General features: G+C 43.7%; 2 protein-coding genes across 29 annotated transcripts in view; one reads left to right on the forward strand and one right to left on the reverse strand.

Moving 5' to 3' along the window:
- Positions 1 to 15,661, forward strand: part of LOC140848477 (uncharacterized) — a 103,322-nt gene that overhangs the window by 36,327 nt on the left and 51,334 nt on the right. For 13 of the 28 annotated variants that reach the window (XR_012129421.1, XR_012129422.1, XR_012129425.1 and 10 more), the window contains 2 exons: positions 3,628 to 3,742; positions 9,242 to 9,312. The exons of 1 other annotated variant lie outside the window; for it this stretch is intronic. The gene's annotated coding sequence lies outside the window, so the exon portion shown is untranslated. Of the gene's footprint in view, positions 1 to 3,627; positions 3,743 to 4,209; positions 6,149 to 9,241; positions 9,313 to 9,808; positions 9,925 to 15,661 lie in introns of those variants that run through there. 14 more of the 28 variants (XR_012129433.1, XR_012129426.1, XR_012129427.1 and 11 more) reach the window with 7 other exon arrangements.
- Positions 1 to 15,661, reverse strand: part of ARHGEF26 (Rho guanine nucleotide exchange factor 26) — a 126,634-nt gene that overhangs the window by 2,580 nt on the left and 108,393 nt on the right. Inside the window, exons 13-14 of the mRNA XM_017668217.3 lie at positions 1,574 to 1,641; positions 184 to 288 (exon numbers count right to left, since the gene is read on the reverse strand). Coding sequence (XP_017523706.2) covers positions 184 to 288; positions 1,574 to 1,641 — 173 coding nt within the window. The remainder of the gene's footprint in view (positions 1 to 183; positions 289 to 1,573; positions 1,642 to 15,661) is intronic.

Below are 15,661 nucleotides of genomic sequence, written 5' to 3' on the forward strand. Positions count from 1 at the left end.
ACCATGAGACAGCATTTCCACTCAAAAACATTAGAAACAGTGAAGTGTAGGTAGAGAAAGGAAGGTGCAGATGAGAAAACCAAAGGGGTATGGAACACGAGCATCACTAACAAAATGTGGCTCCTTAGTTCTACCACACTAGAAGGCTGTGTCACGAGGACCCCTAAGAACCGGCCCACTCACCGTCGTTGACACGTTGGTAAATGAGGACCACGTCTGCCACCTGCAGGGAGAGTTCATCTGGCTGCTTGGCAGTAAATGACCTAATGATCTCCACCTGGGTCAGTGCTGGTGGGGAAAAGGGACATACTGAGCTTTCAGGAGCAGAGGGAAAACAAAACGTACAAATTGACAGTGCACATTTACTCAGTCTTTTTGTGCAGTTCAGGGTGGGCACTGACAGATACAAGTTAGGCTTCTATCAAGAAGTAGGAAATATTTCCCAGTAACTATCTTGGCAAAGAGCTTTAGAATTTTAGCTCAGAATCAATTGAGAGAGGCCTTTTATGTACGATTCCCCTCAAAAACAGCCTTGATAAGGAGTCATCAGTCATGTCACTCAATGGAGCAGAAAACAGCCATTGTTTTTTGAGGAAACTGAGGCAAGACAGAGTAGGTAATGTGCCAAGTCAATGCCACTGACAATCAAATCTGCAATATATCCTGGTCTCTTAGCCGCCCCCTGGGAGCAGCACATGAAAGCTGCCAGGGAAGTGTAGAAATAAAAAGAGCACCAGCCAGAAAAAGAGAGCCTTTAAAGGTCCCCAAAGCACTGAATCATAACAAAACAATGTTAACTTCAGCAACATCAGGTACTGACTGATGCCAAATGGCTTCCTAACATGTTTTTTAATATAAAACTTGATTTTAGGGAACTTTCAAAATAATCGCTTCAGCTTTGGCTCTCAGCTTAAAGCTATCATTTCTGAGCACTCCAGGGTAACCAGTTCTGCTGCCCTAATTCTTTGGATTTGACCTTCCGGCTAGAATCATCCAAAGAAGCACAACATCCAAGTGAAGGAGCTAATAAGCATAGGGCAGGACCGTCTACTATGCCACTTCCTGTTTCCCTAGAAGAATGAACTATGTTTCTTAATATTATCACTTCAATGCAGAAGGTCAAATGGAATGGTAAAGTCACCTTCTTTAAGTATACGAATACAGCTTAGATTCAGGCTCAGTATGCATTACACATGCAGTTACTGTCCATTAACAACAGCTAAAAATTTAAGAGCTTTACAGTACATGCAGGGCTTTCAACACAGCCTGTTTAACTTAATCCTCACAATAACTCCACCTTGTATAAAATGATGCACCTGGCTTGGCAGATCATCAAACAGGTTTGGGGAGGCTCTGCAATGATGCCACATTTACACAAGAACTGCACCTTGGCTTTGAGTTCAGACCCCCTGATTTCCAAAGCATGGATCACACAGTTCTCAAGTAGGGCAGCAGGAAGAAAACGTTGGAGGAAACTTAAAAAGCGGGGGTTGTGGTGGTTAACCATAACCCAGGGTCCAGCAGGGGGCGCCGCCCGCCACGTTCCAGAACAGACGGCCCGCGGGGTACGTACAGGTTCGGTCTGGAGGCGGCTTCCCGCTGCTGTGTCCCAGGGCAGTTATCCAGCGGGCTCGCTCGCTCCTGAAAACACACAGGGCACATCCAACTGTGAGACTCAACGTGTTCAGACACAGAATGAAGTATGTTCTACATTGCAAAGCCCTTCCCAGAAAACCGGAGAGATTCTCCAGAGAGTTACGGGGCTGGCCTTGCCTTCAAAGCAAGGGGCAGAGTTATTAAAAAAAAATAATATGGGCAATCTAGGCTGAAAACAAGTCATTATTGCCAAAAGAGTGAATGAATTTGGCTAAATTCATTGGGTAAATGGAATTTCTCTTATGACAGCTTAACATTTAATGAAGAACTGATTACACTAACACACTGTAATCACAAAAGATATTTAGTATGCTCATAACCTGATGTTCAACATTTCAAAAAAGTAAATTTATTTCAGAAAAAATCCTACTAATTCAGTCTTTTTCCCTCTCCTTGCCCTCCCCCAAAACTAAAACCTTTTTGGAAAAGATGAGAAACTTGACATATTTAAAGTTGTTTAGTTCCTCATACAATTAGTAATGCCTAAATATGAGCCTTATTGAAATAGAAATCTTTGAACTTTTTTAGACTGTTCTCGAATGCTTAAAATGGTTTAATGAATACAACTAGGGGGAAAATTAAGGGAAAAAGAACAACCAAGACTATATAATAGTAAGCTGTAATTACATGTAACAAAATAGTTATATAACTAAAGGATCAAAATTTTCAAATCAGCAAGCACTATTTCATAATACAGTCCCCCCAATTTTTGATTTGGAAAGTCAAGTATTATAAGGACTAGTCAAGTCAAGGACTACAACTGGTTAAATAAACCACACACACACACACACACACACACACACACACACACACACACACACACACTATTCTCTTGAGAAGCATTTGTGAAACTCATCCTCCATGGCAGATACAAGCACTTGACATCATTGTTTCATGTAATCCCCCAAAAGTCCATGTGAAGAATGCAAAGACTACACAGTTCTGAGCTAAGAGATTCTAACCAAGGTCAGTTTGTGCTATGCCACCCTTTCTTAAGAAGGGACGCCTTTATGCCCAGGATGTGAAAATCTATTGTCGTCCTTTCACAGCCTGAACCTAAGGGTACACATCTTCACTGCCCCACATGTACCCTTCCATCCAGGCAGAGCCAGCTGCTTATAGCACTGGTACATGTCACGCTGTTCCACACCCTTTTCTATTTGCTCTTCTTATTCTCAAATACGACCTTCCCTGTTTTTACCTACCTATGCCCACTCATTATCACTATTTACATTTCTTTTTACCAAGGAACATATGTAACATAAAGCCTTGCACTCATTGTACATGTACAGAGACCTGTGAGTGTTTCCTTAGGTACATGGGCTGCCAGATCCAGAAAAAGACATGCCACGAGATTCCCTTTTGTTCCTTTCCAATCAATGACCTCCCACGAAGGTAACTGCTATTCTGATTTCCCTCAACCTATTTCCATCACATGTCTGTCTGTCTTGTACTTTGCAAAAATGGAACCCTACAGTATGTCCACTTCTGTATCTGACTTCTTTTGTTCAATGATCATCCACTTAATACTGAAAACACAAGCCTCACCTCCAAGGGGCCTCATCTGACACATGAACTCACACTTCCATCCCCATCCAGTCTGATAATCGTGACCCTACACACCCCTCGCCACAAGGGTATCACACTGCTGGTCAGCTGTCAGCCTCATGAAGGCAGGCATCTTATCTGTCTGCTTCCCTGCATTACCTCCACAACACTGCCTGGCATGTAACAAGGGCTCAGTACACTTTCTTTGACCTAATGAATCCTCAATGACCCCTCATCATTTATGGACTTATCTGTTCCTCTTACCAGGCCATAAACTCCAGGCAGGCAGGAATTGGGTATTATTCTAAATAGTTTTAGGGAACATTTATGTGCCAGTCAGGGATTTTCAGAGAACTAATCTACTCTTTACAATTATCTGGGGGAAGAAAATACCCATTACTTTTTCCTTCTTTTTTTTTTCAGAGGCTGAAGCTGATGTTTGGAGGGTTAAGTACCTGCTCACAGTGAAACGGCTAAGGGGTGGAGTCAGAATATAAGCCAGGCAGTCTGGGATCTAAGAGCTGGTGTTCCCTAGCAGGTACTTACAAAATAGTTCCTATAGAGATATCTTAATATCTCTTTAATATAGAAATAGAGAGAGGCAAGGAACGGGGAAACTGCATTGTGCTGACAAACAGACATACCTGAAGAACAAAATGAGGCCAGGCCCTGATAGAGCTGGTGCGTCAAGGAGTATTATTACAATTTATATAGAAATGGATGATCCTGTCTTGCTTTTATAAACTGTCCCTCAGATAGAACAAAGGGTTTTAAGGCATAAGGTGGTATTATAAGGAACAAGTACAGCACAAGCACCATTAAAATAATCCCAAGCAAACACTTAAATCTTTATATCATGTCTTTGTTGGGTAAGGACTATTTTTTTTTATTGAAGCTCAATTGGAATTTCCAAAGTACAAAGGCAACTGAAAACTAAATAATACTTACGGATGGAAGAGTTGCTCACCAAGATAAATCTAAAATGATCCATTTGTGACTCTATAGGCCATCCCCAAACAAGTCAGACTCCTTTCGGGCTTACCACGGCCTCTTTCCATGGCCCTGATTGCTGTCTGCAGCACTTGGTGTACAACTTGCCAAGCATGGCTCGCCTCTGGCATCAAGTGGCCAGTTGCAGAGGCAGCCCCACCCTGCAACCAGTTCCCAGAAGTCCCTGATGAAGTCTTTCGCCCCTGTGGCATGCTGCCTGGATGCTACCGGCATCCCTTAGACACGGCGGTCCCTCACAGGGACTCCAGAGGACAGAACAAGACACTCCTTGTTGCCCTTGCTGAAAGGAGCTGCTTCTTGAAATGGCTTCAATTGAGTCAGCGCCACCCCCTCTTAGATGCCGTCCAAACCGCACGACTTCCCAGGGCTTCCAAAAACTCTGCCAAGGGGCTCCCTCCCACCAGGAAGCAGAAAGCACTCAGTCACTGTGAGATGGAATTCTCAGAATGGGAAAAACCAGGGCACAGGCATACCCATTATTACATTTAGATATCAAGTCCAGGGCTCGCTCACAGACAGCTGTTCTGTACAGGGACAATATGAAACAATCCCCATGAATTCACAATCCACTCCACACATAGCTCATAGATTTTTCCCTTTGCCTAAAGGGCTAGAGTAAATACTACTGGCCTGGGGCATATCGACTTCCAAGACACCTGACCACTCCCTTCCTTCAACCATCATTCACTGAGCACCTGCCTTTGCTCAGCCCTGCTGGGCCTGCAAAGTGAATGAAACAGGGCCTCTTGCTCATCACAGCCCTTAATGTGAAGGAGCAGAGAGAGCAGAAAACACACATAGTCCAATAGAGGGTACAGGCAACATGCTGTAATAGCTCTGCTTACAGCACATCTGACTGGTGGAGGGAAAGCAGACTGAGTTCAAAATGGCTCTGAACAGAAGGATCTGCAGTCCTTTCAGAAGCCCCACATTCTCTGCATGGCATGAAGGGAGGCAGGTGCAGTTCCCTTCTCAGCAGCTAGCTGTGGTGCACCCTGTCCTGCCTCTCCTGTGACTGATTAGGCACGGTAGATTGGAACTTAATTGCACAAAAGCTGAAGATACAGTGACACAGGACTCCTCACTGAATTCCAGGCATCTGCTAGAAAAGAAAGATTCATACTGAGAACATGGAAAGTGGGTTGTGAAACAGAGGCAGGACTGCAGGCGGCAGGACATGAAGAGGATGGAGCGCCCTCCGCTGGGTAGGGGTGGAGGGGTCTTCCTGATGTTTCAATCCAAGTGAACAGATGCCAGCTGCTGTTTAACCTTCCTGTATCCCTCTTCCAACAGCATCTGGCCAGAACCCTTGTGCTCCTTCTCACGGCCTACATATTTACCTAGGGCTCCTTTTGAAACTCTTATGCCCCTGCTTGGGAATAAAGCCCTTCAAGCCTTTGTAAAGGAGTCAGACTGAAGATGGCTGTTTTTTCTCCTTCACACATTTAGTTCAGCTAGGCTAGTTCAGTGAACTGATCCATCAAAGAAAACCCCCAGGGGAGAATATGTCATTGTGAATGCTGTGCGACAAAGTCTTACAAAGCTAGACACCAGTTCAACTGATCTAACTGTAACCAAAGCAAAAAAAATCCCCATAGGCCACTACCACTAAAAACGCTCTAAAACACAGATTTTGTGACATGTTATATCGTTAAACCAATTATTTCATTTATCACATCAAGTAGCTAAGTAAACCTAGAATCTAGTCGGGAATCCTGGAACTAACCTAAAATTGGTCAATTATGTGTTTGCAAGATGATAAGATGCATATGTTCATCTGCTCCCGTTTCATTGAGGTTGGTGATGAGGATCACAAAAGATCACATACTGATGGGCACAGTAGGAATGTAAAAGCTCATTACTGGATGTGGATTCTGGATTCAATGAGGAAAAAACACTACAGCCTATAATAAATATATATTTTTTCCATATGAATTGTTCTCTCCATATTGTGAATTTTTCTTAAAGACTGAAGCATAAGAGTCTGCCAGACATATTATTTACACTTTTATTCCATCCCATTTACTTCCTGTTGTTAATTAAATCATTAACAGAAGCAGGAAGAGCACACAAGCCTCCCTGCAAACAATGGCCCTTTATCAGGAGGCCCAGGAATGGGTTGTCTGGATGGCTGACAGGACCAGCCACGTTCATCAGGCTCTAAGTCTTTCTGTGAGAGAAACATGGGGAAGGGTATCTGATTACGGTTTGAGGTGATCATATACAATAGGTCCACATAATGGGTAACCAAAGTTTGCATTCATCACGTTCACCTCCTGATGTCCCTCATGGCACATACAGGACCCAGCTGCCATCCCGCTTCCACTGGAGGGCCAGGAAGCCAAGGAGCGCCCTGCTGCAGCTTCTTGTCTGTGCCAGCTGCAGCCGTCTGTGCTTCATTTCCATGGATGCAGACAAAGGGGGCTCTCTGGCTCCCACATTCTTGTTGAAAGGCGTGGGGGAAAAAGCTGATAGCAGTAAAACACTCTTCCTTTGTCCCTTTACCAAGGATAAGCTTTTGTATTTCTCACAGACTACTGTCTCATTAACAATATGGCTTAATATCTTTCATGGCAAACAGATAAAATGCAGGGTACATGGCTTAGATGAACATCCTAAAAAAAGCTTAAGTACATCCTTAATAGCAAATGTTGAAAAACAAGTGAAACTTAGAGAAAACCTGCTCCAGCAGCCAAACAGGACAGTTCTTGTCACACAGCCTGACAGAGAGGCGGCTGTATTTCCCCACATGGGGCACTATTCTACTTGGCTTTGGATATAGAAGAGCTAATTACATGAACTGTGGGTTAACTCTGAAAATATTTATTAGGAACCTGCTATGTACAAAGGGAGAAAAGGAAAAAACTGAAACCAAGTATGGAGATTAGTACTAAAACTGTGCAGAACTGACTGGAGAGAAGGGGAATGGCTAGGAGGCAATCAATATCCAAGGGGCTCAAAAGATAAGTGATAAGTGATGTGTGGGTTGTCCTAGGAAGGAGGTAGTGGAATGGAAATGTGTGAAAAGATGTGATAGACTTTAGTAGAAGAAGAACCAGTCAATGATGAATCTCTTCAGACCTGGAAGCATCAGAAATGACACCAAGTCTCCAAACTGGATAACTCGCAATGGTATTAATGGTACCATTTACAGAAATGTGTGAGGGAAAGCAGGGCGAAGAGGTAATGACTGGTTTCACAGGCTGCATTCCAGAAGGGAAAGTGAAGAGGAAAACTAGGCACAGCTAACAGGTTGAGAAAAATCTCAAAATGGGGATTAGTGTGAGAGAGCTGGATGGTCGACAAATAAATGATACAGGAGGTAAAGAAAGGGGAAGACAGGATGTGGTGATTAGAAAGCTACTGCTCATCTTTTGATGGAGTGGCCTCACCAGGGCAGTGGTGTAAGACGTCATGCTGGAGCTGTTTGGGGCAATTCAGCAGCTTAAGCCAAAAATCCACAGCGCCACAGATTCCCCTCTTTCACTCACAGCCACCTCAACTCATCCAGTCCCTAAGGTGTACCGGTTGTGTCTGCCTCCAAAATATGTCCCCACGCCCTCTTGGGACCATGGTCCAAGCCACCAGCAGGACCCCTGACCACCACAACAGGACCCTATGTGCCCTCCCCACTGAAACTTCCGCCCCATTCCCGTCTTCCAGGAACTCCCAGTACGGCTTGCAAGGCTCTGCATCAGTGCTTCTCAAAATATCTGGTGAAGAACTAGTTTTCGCCTCTACCTCCCCAACCCACTGTAGGTCAAGTGTTCTCAGGAACACAGTAAAAATGAGTTACTGTTGAGATGATCACATGCTTTGATGCCTACACAAATGGCAAATCGCTGTCAGTTTTAACTGCTTCCCTCGTGCCGGGCCAGTAATGGTCTGAGGGCTGACAGCTCACAGGCTGCCCTAGAATAGCTCCGCTCCAACCTGCTCTGGCCTCTGCTGGCCTCTTGACCATCCACTCTCCCCCTGGTTTATTCAGGTCTGGCCAGTTTCACTATGTCCGGGCCAAGTTTGACGACGTCCAAATCGTTTGCTCAGGAGTTTTGCACTCACTATTCCTTCTGCCTGTGACACTCTGACCCTGACTCCCCCAGGGGTGGATTTCTTGTTGTCACCCAAGGCTTAGTTCAAATGTCACCTCAAAGAAGTCCTCCTGTGCTAATTTAGAGTCCATATCCTAACCCTGACCCTTCACATTCACTCTGGTTTACATCACCTGGCTTTACTGTCTCCACTGCGTATTTATTTTTAAAACTGGACCAAGAAGACATACTTTCCCACTGACCCAGCTCAGTAAAGCCACATGCCCAGGCAGGCCAGCAAAAGCTCACTGCCCTCCAAGAGGACGGGAAGCATACAGGCACAGGCTGTTCATTTGGACAGAGACCCCAAAGGCCAGGGATTTGGTCTCTGTTCTGTTCCTACTACATTCTAGCACTTAGAATAGTATCTGAAGGATGTAGTGCGCAGTAATAATTTACTGAATTAACAGGGAGAAGTGAAGGCTACTGTCTAGAGAAATGCTGCTATAAAGAGAAGGAGATACTTAGGGGTGGGTTGGGAGTCAGGAGTAACACGGTGGAGGGTAAGCAAGACAGAAAACATAAAGAGAAAATGAACTAAGGAGTGGCACGCACAGGATGCACGCGGAATTCTCAGGGAGGAGAGCACATCAGCACGGAGAGGCTTCCTGGTAGAGGAAGGGCTTGATGTGGGCCCGGAGAGGCGAGACCTTCGGCAATCCAAGCGGATCTGAAGAGGGCTTTACAGGAAGCAAGAGAAACAGGCAAAGGAACAAAAAAACAAGTTTGATGCAGAAAGTAGTTTTGGAGATGTGGTGTCTATTCAGCAGTTTATTAGAAAATATTTCAAACCATATGATGCCCTAAATTTACCATCTGGGTTTCCACAGTTTTCCTATCTTCTTCCTTTTTACAGTCTATGGACTTTTAAAAAAATCCACATTTTAGTATTTTCCCACAATTCATAGCAACTTGTTTCCTGGTGTCCCTTCCAGATCCAGATCAAGACCAACTAAGCTGAGTGGCAAGATGGCAGTGGAACAGGCTCCTGAGGGGCAGCTTTTCAGTAAGAAAATTAAAATTTGTTATTAGAAAGAATATTGGATTCAAAAGGGTCAGGGTGTAGTCCCAGCTTTGGCAAGAACTCACTTCCTGTGTGAATGTAGGCAAACCACTTCACCTTTGGGAGTCTCCTTTTACACCTGAGGAGAAAACGAGGGAGTTGGACTACAGACCTGTAATTAGGGTCATCACATATCTTATTTTCTAAACAAGAAACTCTTGAGAGTTAAAAAGGGTACCATTCATAATTTTGCCAGAACAGCAGACATAATACTGATCCTGAGGAAACTGAGATACACAGTCAGTTACTCAGATACTTCCTCAGCCCCATCCTTCTGTAGAACACCCAAGGGCCCTTTCCTCATATTCTATAGCTAGCTGGCTTGGCGCCTGGCACATCACAGATGCTCATGAACTGTTTGCCCCATTTCCTTTTGGTGAGATTTTCTGCATTTTTTATGTAATCAATGCTATTGATCTGTTCTTCCACAATTTCACAGCCCTATCATAGAGAATTGAACTGTCTTTGTGCCAAACAGCTGCACCCTCCTATAGCTGATTTTGCATCTGGTGTATCCCCCACTTGGCCTCTACTGACAACAGTTTTTCAAAGAAGGTAAACATTTAAGTATGAACCTCATTCTTTTTCAACCCAAAGCATAAGTAGTCAAAAGACATGTGACTCAAGTTTTGTAGTTATTCAAGGCCAGAGTAGTAGTCAAAGCCTTGTTTTCTCAACTCATTTGCAAATGGACCATATTAAGCACAGATAACATAGAAGAGAGGAAACCTAAGAAGCTTATGCTCACCTATACATTTTGCAAATCTTAGAAGCAAAGAAAACATTCTATGGAGACTAAAACTCTGATTGCTCAAAGTGAAGCAGTCCAGAGCTGTCCTGCACATTTCCAAACACGGCATGTAACAATTTGCTAGACTTTTAAAACAGCCAACTGTGTTTTTCCTTTAAAGTAAAGTGCATCTTGGCTGTAATATATTTTCTTTCAACACCAATGCCATTTTATGCCTTGTGTGCTTAAAAGTATTTGTTTATTCATTTTCCAACTGTAACTGAGTTGGTGGGAGGTTAGGAGAGTGCAGGAGTCACTCCCTCTGTACCCAAGGACACATCTGCTCCTCTGCCCCTTCTGGAATGTTCTCTTGCTATTAATTAAAGAACTATAAATATGAGTCATACCCATGGGCTTATGGGTGGCATAACTAGATATTCTGAGAACATTTCTGATGGAGGAAATGAATATTTATTCAGTCATGCCAAGATCAAAAGGCCAGAGGGTGGAACAAATGCTACAAATGTCTCAGGCAAGGACAGAGCCTTGATGTAACAAGTACTGGCTTACTCCCCACTCTCCCGGAATAATCTCAGCAACAAGTAGAGAAGATGACATAAATTATGAATGAGACAGTCAGGAAAAGTTGCATTCATATGTTGGCAAGACCTGCGTAAAGAACAAACAATCCTTATAAACACAAAGAAAAGGAAACACAAAGCAAAACCAACAGCACTTTTGCAATTGCTAATGAAAAATGGTGAAGGAAGACCTCTGTTTCTGAGAATTCTCTAGAAAATCCGGACAAGCCCTACTCTCCAAAGCGTTGAAAACTTTTTCATCCTTAAAGTCATATGAGATCCAAAGCACAGACATACTAAGTTATCTTTTTAAGAAAGGCTTCCCTTAACAAAGGAAGTCAAGGTCTGTCTTTGCTGGCCAAGTGGTTTAATTGATTTCCGAACTGAAGAAATGCCTTCCCCAGCTGGGCCTTGGGTGTGTCTCCAGTGGGTCACCTGCCCGGACCAGTGAACCCCACACCACCCATAGCCCTTCCCTGGGGGGCAAACACAGAGGACCATGCTTGGAACGCGCGGAGCTTTTCAGCAACTTGAAAGGCAGGACTCTGGGACCTTAGAAAAAGGCATCTCTGTTTAATAATCAAACACACAGGATGAAGTTCCTTTTTTTATTCTTTCACTGTCTCTATTAACTCTCAAATTCATTTGGAATACTGTTTTTAGCTGTTTTCAAATCTCAAACCACTTCACATCAGCTTGTCCCTCTGGGTTTTCTTCAGCCTTTGAAAAGTTATTTGTAGTGCCAAAAGATATAAAGTGATTATTTAATATGTTATATAGATGCTTTATGATTTTAATCATTTTCCTAAGTCTCTAATGATGCAGCAACACTGTTAACATACTCCTAACAGGTGGAGCTACTGTCTTTGCGGTAACTTTTACCAAGATTTTGCTACAGTCTAAGGGTTGTGACTCCCCAGCTGCTGGCCCACTTTAATCAGACCACGTGGGGGCCCTGGCATATGTGGCTGGAGGTGTGTGGAGGAGCCTGAAGGACAAACAACCAGGAACTTCTCTTTCCCTCCACCGCTCCAGCTCTGACCCACAGAGGCCCTGCCTGTGATGAATACTCCAAGAGGATTTCCAGTTTCCAAACAAATAAATTGGTTGTTAAATGGACCAAACCACGAGGGTGGCCTTGAAAATTAAGCCCCTTGCCTTGCTCCTGGGTGAGGATGGACCGCGACCGCACCAGCCAGCTGGTGAAGCAACAGGCACAGGATGGCTCTTCAGCTTCAGCATAGACCCAGTGAGAAAGTGGACGCACCAGTGTTTCCCCAACAGACCATTACTTTTGACAGCTGTCATTGGACTTTTTGCTGTTTGGCTGAAGGTAGATGATTGCAGAATGACCTCAATCCCAGTATCTAAAAGAATACATGGTCTAGACTGCTAGTTATGTCATATGCCTGGGCTTATGGGTCATATTTTTTATCAATTATTCAAATAGAGTAATTTTTAAACCACTCTCAATATAAAAGCATACCACCTAAAGTGCAATGCATCCATCAGGAGTCATGGAGATAAAAATAACAACCTCCATTGAAAATCCATCAACATCACCCACCACATCAACAAAAAGAAGGACAAAAACTACATGATCATCTCCATAGATACTGAAAAAGCATTTGACAGAATTCAACATCCATTCATGATAAAAACTCTCAACAAAATGGGCATAGAGGGCAAGTACCTCAACATAATAAAGGTCATATATGACAAACCCACAGCCAACATCATATTTAACAGCGAGAAGCTGAAAGCTTTTCCTTTAAGATGAGGAACAAGACAAGGATGCCCACTTTCCCCACTTTTATTCTAAATAGTTCTGGAGGTCCTTGCCATGGCAATCAGACAACACAAAGAAATAAAAAGCATCCAGATTGGCAAGGATGAAGTTAAACTGCCCCTGTCTGCAGATGATATGATATTGTAATAAAAAACCCTAAAGAATCTACTCCCAAACTACTAGATCTAATATCTGAATTCAGCAAAGTTGCAGGATACAAAATTAATTCACAGAACTCTGTTGCATTCCTAAACACTAACGATAAACTAGCAGAAAGAGAAATCAGGAAAACAATTCCATTCACAATTACATCAAAAAATAAAATAAAATACCTAGGAGTAAACCTAACGAAGGAAGTAAAAGACTTATACTCTGAAAACTACAAGACACTCATGAGAGAAATTAAAGAAGTTACCAATAAATGAAAACACATCCCATACTCATGGATAGGAAGAATTAATATTGTCAAAATGGCCGTCCTGTCTAAAGCAATCTACAGATTCAGTGTAATCTCTATCAAAATACCAACAGCATTCATCAATGAACTACAGAAAATAGTTCTAAAATTCATTTGGAACCACAAAAAACCGAATAGCCAAAGAAATCCTGAGAAGGAAGAATTAACCTGGGAGGGTTTATGCTCCCTGACTTCAAGCTCTACTACAAAGCCACAGTAATCAAGACAATTTGGTACTAGCACAAGAACAGACCCATAGACCAGTGGAACAGAATAGAGGCCAGATATTAACCCAAACATATATGATCAATTAATATATGATAAAGGAGCCATGGACATACAATGGGGAAATGACAGCCTCTTCAGCAGCTGGCGTTGGCAAAACTGGACAGCTACATGTAAGAGAATGAAACCGGATTATTGTCTAACCCCATACACAAAAGTAAACTCGAAATGGATCACAGACCTGAATATAAGTCATAAAACCATAAAACTCTTAGAAGAAAACATAGGCAAAATTGTCTTGAATATAAACATGAACAACTTTTTCCTGAATGCATCTCCTTGGGCAAAGGAAACAAAATAAAAAATGAACAAATGGGACTACATCAAGCTAAAAAGCTTCTGTACAACAAAGGACACCATTAACAGAACAAAAGGCATCCTACAGTATGTGAGAATATATTTGTAAATGACATATCTGACAAGGGGTAAACATCCAAAATATATAAAAAAAACTCACACGCCTCAACACACAAAAGGCAAATAACCCTATTAAAAAATGGGCAGAGGATATGAACAGACACTTCTCCAAAGAAGAACTTCAGTTAGCCAACAGTCACATGAAAAGATGCTCCACATTGCTAATTATTGTTGGCAGCCGTGCTCAGAAAATAGCGCCCCATGCAGGGCAGCCGGAAGGCCCCGAACTTCCTAATGACAAATCATCCCACACCACTAAACTACATGCTAATTGCGCCTTGGCATAAGGACCAATGAGACCCACCAAATGGTTATGCTAATAAGGCATATGGAGCCGCACCAACCAGGTCAGAGCATGAGAACTATATAAGCAAGCCTCTCCTTCCCCTCTGGGTCCTGCCCAACTCATTTGTTTCACAAAGAGCTGAAGAATAAAGCTTTCTGCAGAAGAATCCTGCTGTTGTTGCATGCTGTTCTTGCCGGCGAGGACAGGGCACGCGACAAGTGGTGCCGAATCCCGGGAACCAGAACATCACCGGCACAGGGAGGACCCTTCAGACATCTGGAGAGGATTCAGAACTGCAGGTCAGAAGAAAGCCCGGAGGGGTAAGTTCCGAGAGGCCCCTGCTTTTTAGGATAATGGTTGATGGTTCTCTGTAAATAAGGAGGCACCATGGGGAATGCACCGTCATTAGTCACGGCGCTGCAGACAGCTCTCAAAGAGTGAAACTTGAAGGTCTCCAGCAAAGTCTTAGGATCTTTTGTGAAGGAGATAGACCGTGTGGCCCCCTGGTTCATTTGTTCAGGGTCCCTCTCAATCCCGAGCTGGGACAAACTGGGGAAAGATCTTGATAGAGAGGAGGAGGAGGGTAGCCTGAGGGGAGGCACCAGGCCCCTCTGGAAACTGATTAGAGCTTGTCTGCAAGATGAGAGATGTGAAAAGGTAATAAAAGAAGGTCAGAGAGCATTGACAGATATCCAAGAGAGCATGTCAGAAACGGAACGGGAAACAGAGAGCGCGCGCGGCCGAAAAAAGGCCACAAAAACGAAGGTAAAGAAACCTCAGAGTGAGGGAGAAAGCCCGCCTAGGGCAAAAGCGAAAGAGCCCCGAGAAGCGAGTGACAATCGCCTCGGAGAAAATAGTAAATACCCCTGGAAAGAGTTGAGGGACCTCCAACTCTCCAATAGGGAATCTGAGGAGGAATTAACGTCCGCAGAGGAAGGGGAAGAAAATAAAACCGCAGAGTGTAGAAGTAAGGGAACCAGCAAAGTTGAAAAGCGGACCAAGGAAAAAATGAAAGCAGGGTGTCCCCCGACGCCCTTTGCCCCGCCACCTTATGTGAGTGGCGCACTCTCCTTTTGCCACCCAGATACTCTTCAGGCAATTAGACAAATGTTTCCTGTATTTGAGGATAACGGTGTACGCTCTCACCAGCCCCTGAGCCATAAACAAGTTAAGGAGTTAGCAGAATCCGTTCGGGCTTATGGAGTCAGTGCTAACTATACCATAGCACAAGTTGAGAGATTAACAGAGACAGCCATGACACCCGCAGACTGGCAATATGTAACTAAGGCATGCCTTTCTAGTATGGGGCAATACATAGAATGGAAGGCATTGTGGCATGATATCAGCATGACCCAGGCACGCGCAAACGCGGCCGAAGGACAGCCTGCATGGTCATATGATATGCTGACGGGCCAAGGACAGTGGGTAGCCGACCAGACCGCCTTCCCCTTACAGGTATATGCACAAATAAACACGTGCGCCGCCAAGGCATGGAAAGCCCTCACCAACAAAGGAGAAGTATCAGGCAATTTGACAAAAATTATTCAGGGGCTGAGCGAGCCATTTTCTGACTTTGTCGCTCGTATGATAGAGGCCGCAGGCAGAATATTTGGAGATCAGGAACAAGCAATGCCCCTAGTGGAGCAATTAGTGTTTGAACAATGTACCAAGGAATGCAGACAGGCGATAACACCCTGGAAACAAAAAGGGATACATGCCTGGTTGAAAGCCTGTAGAGAAATAGGAG

The sequence above is a fragment of the Manis javanica genome, chromosome 3 (genome assembly GCF_040802235.1).
Source record: "Manis javanica isolate MJ-LG chromosome 3, MJ_LKY, whole genome shotgun sequence".
Taxonomy (NCBI): Eukaryota; Metazoa; Chordata; class Mammalia; order Pholidota; family Manidae; genus Manis; species Manis javanica.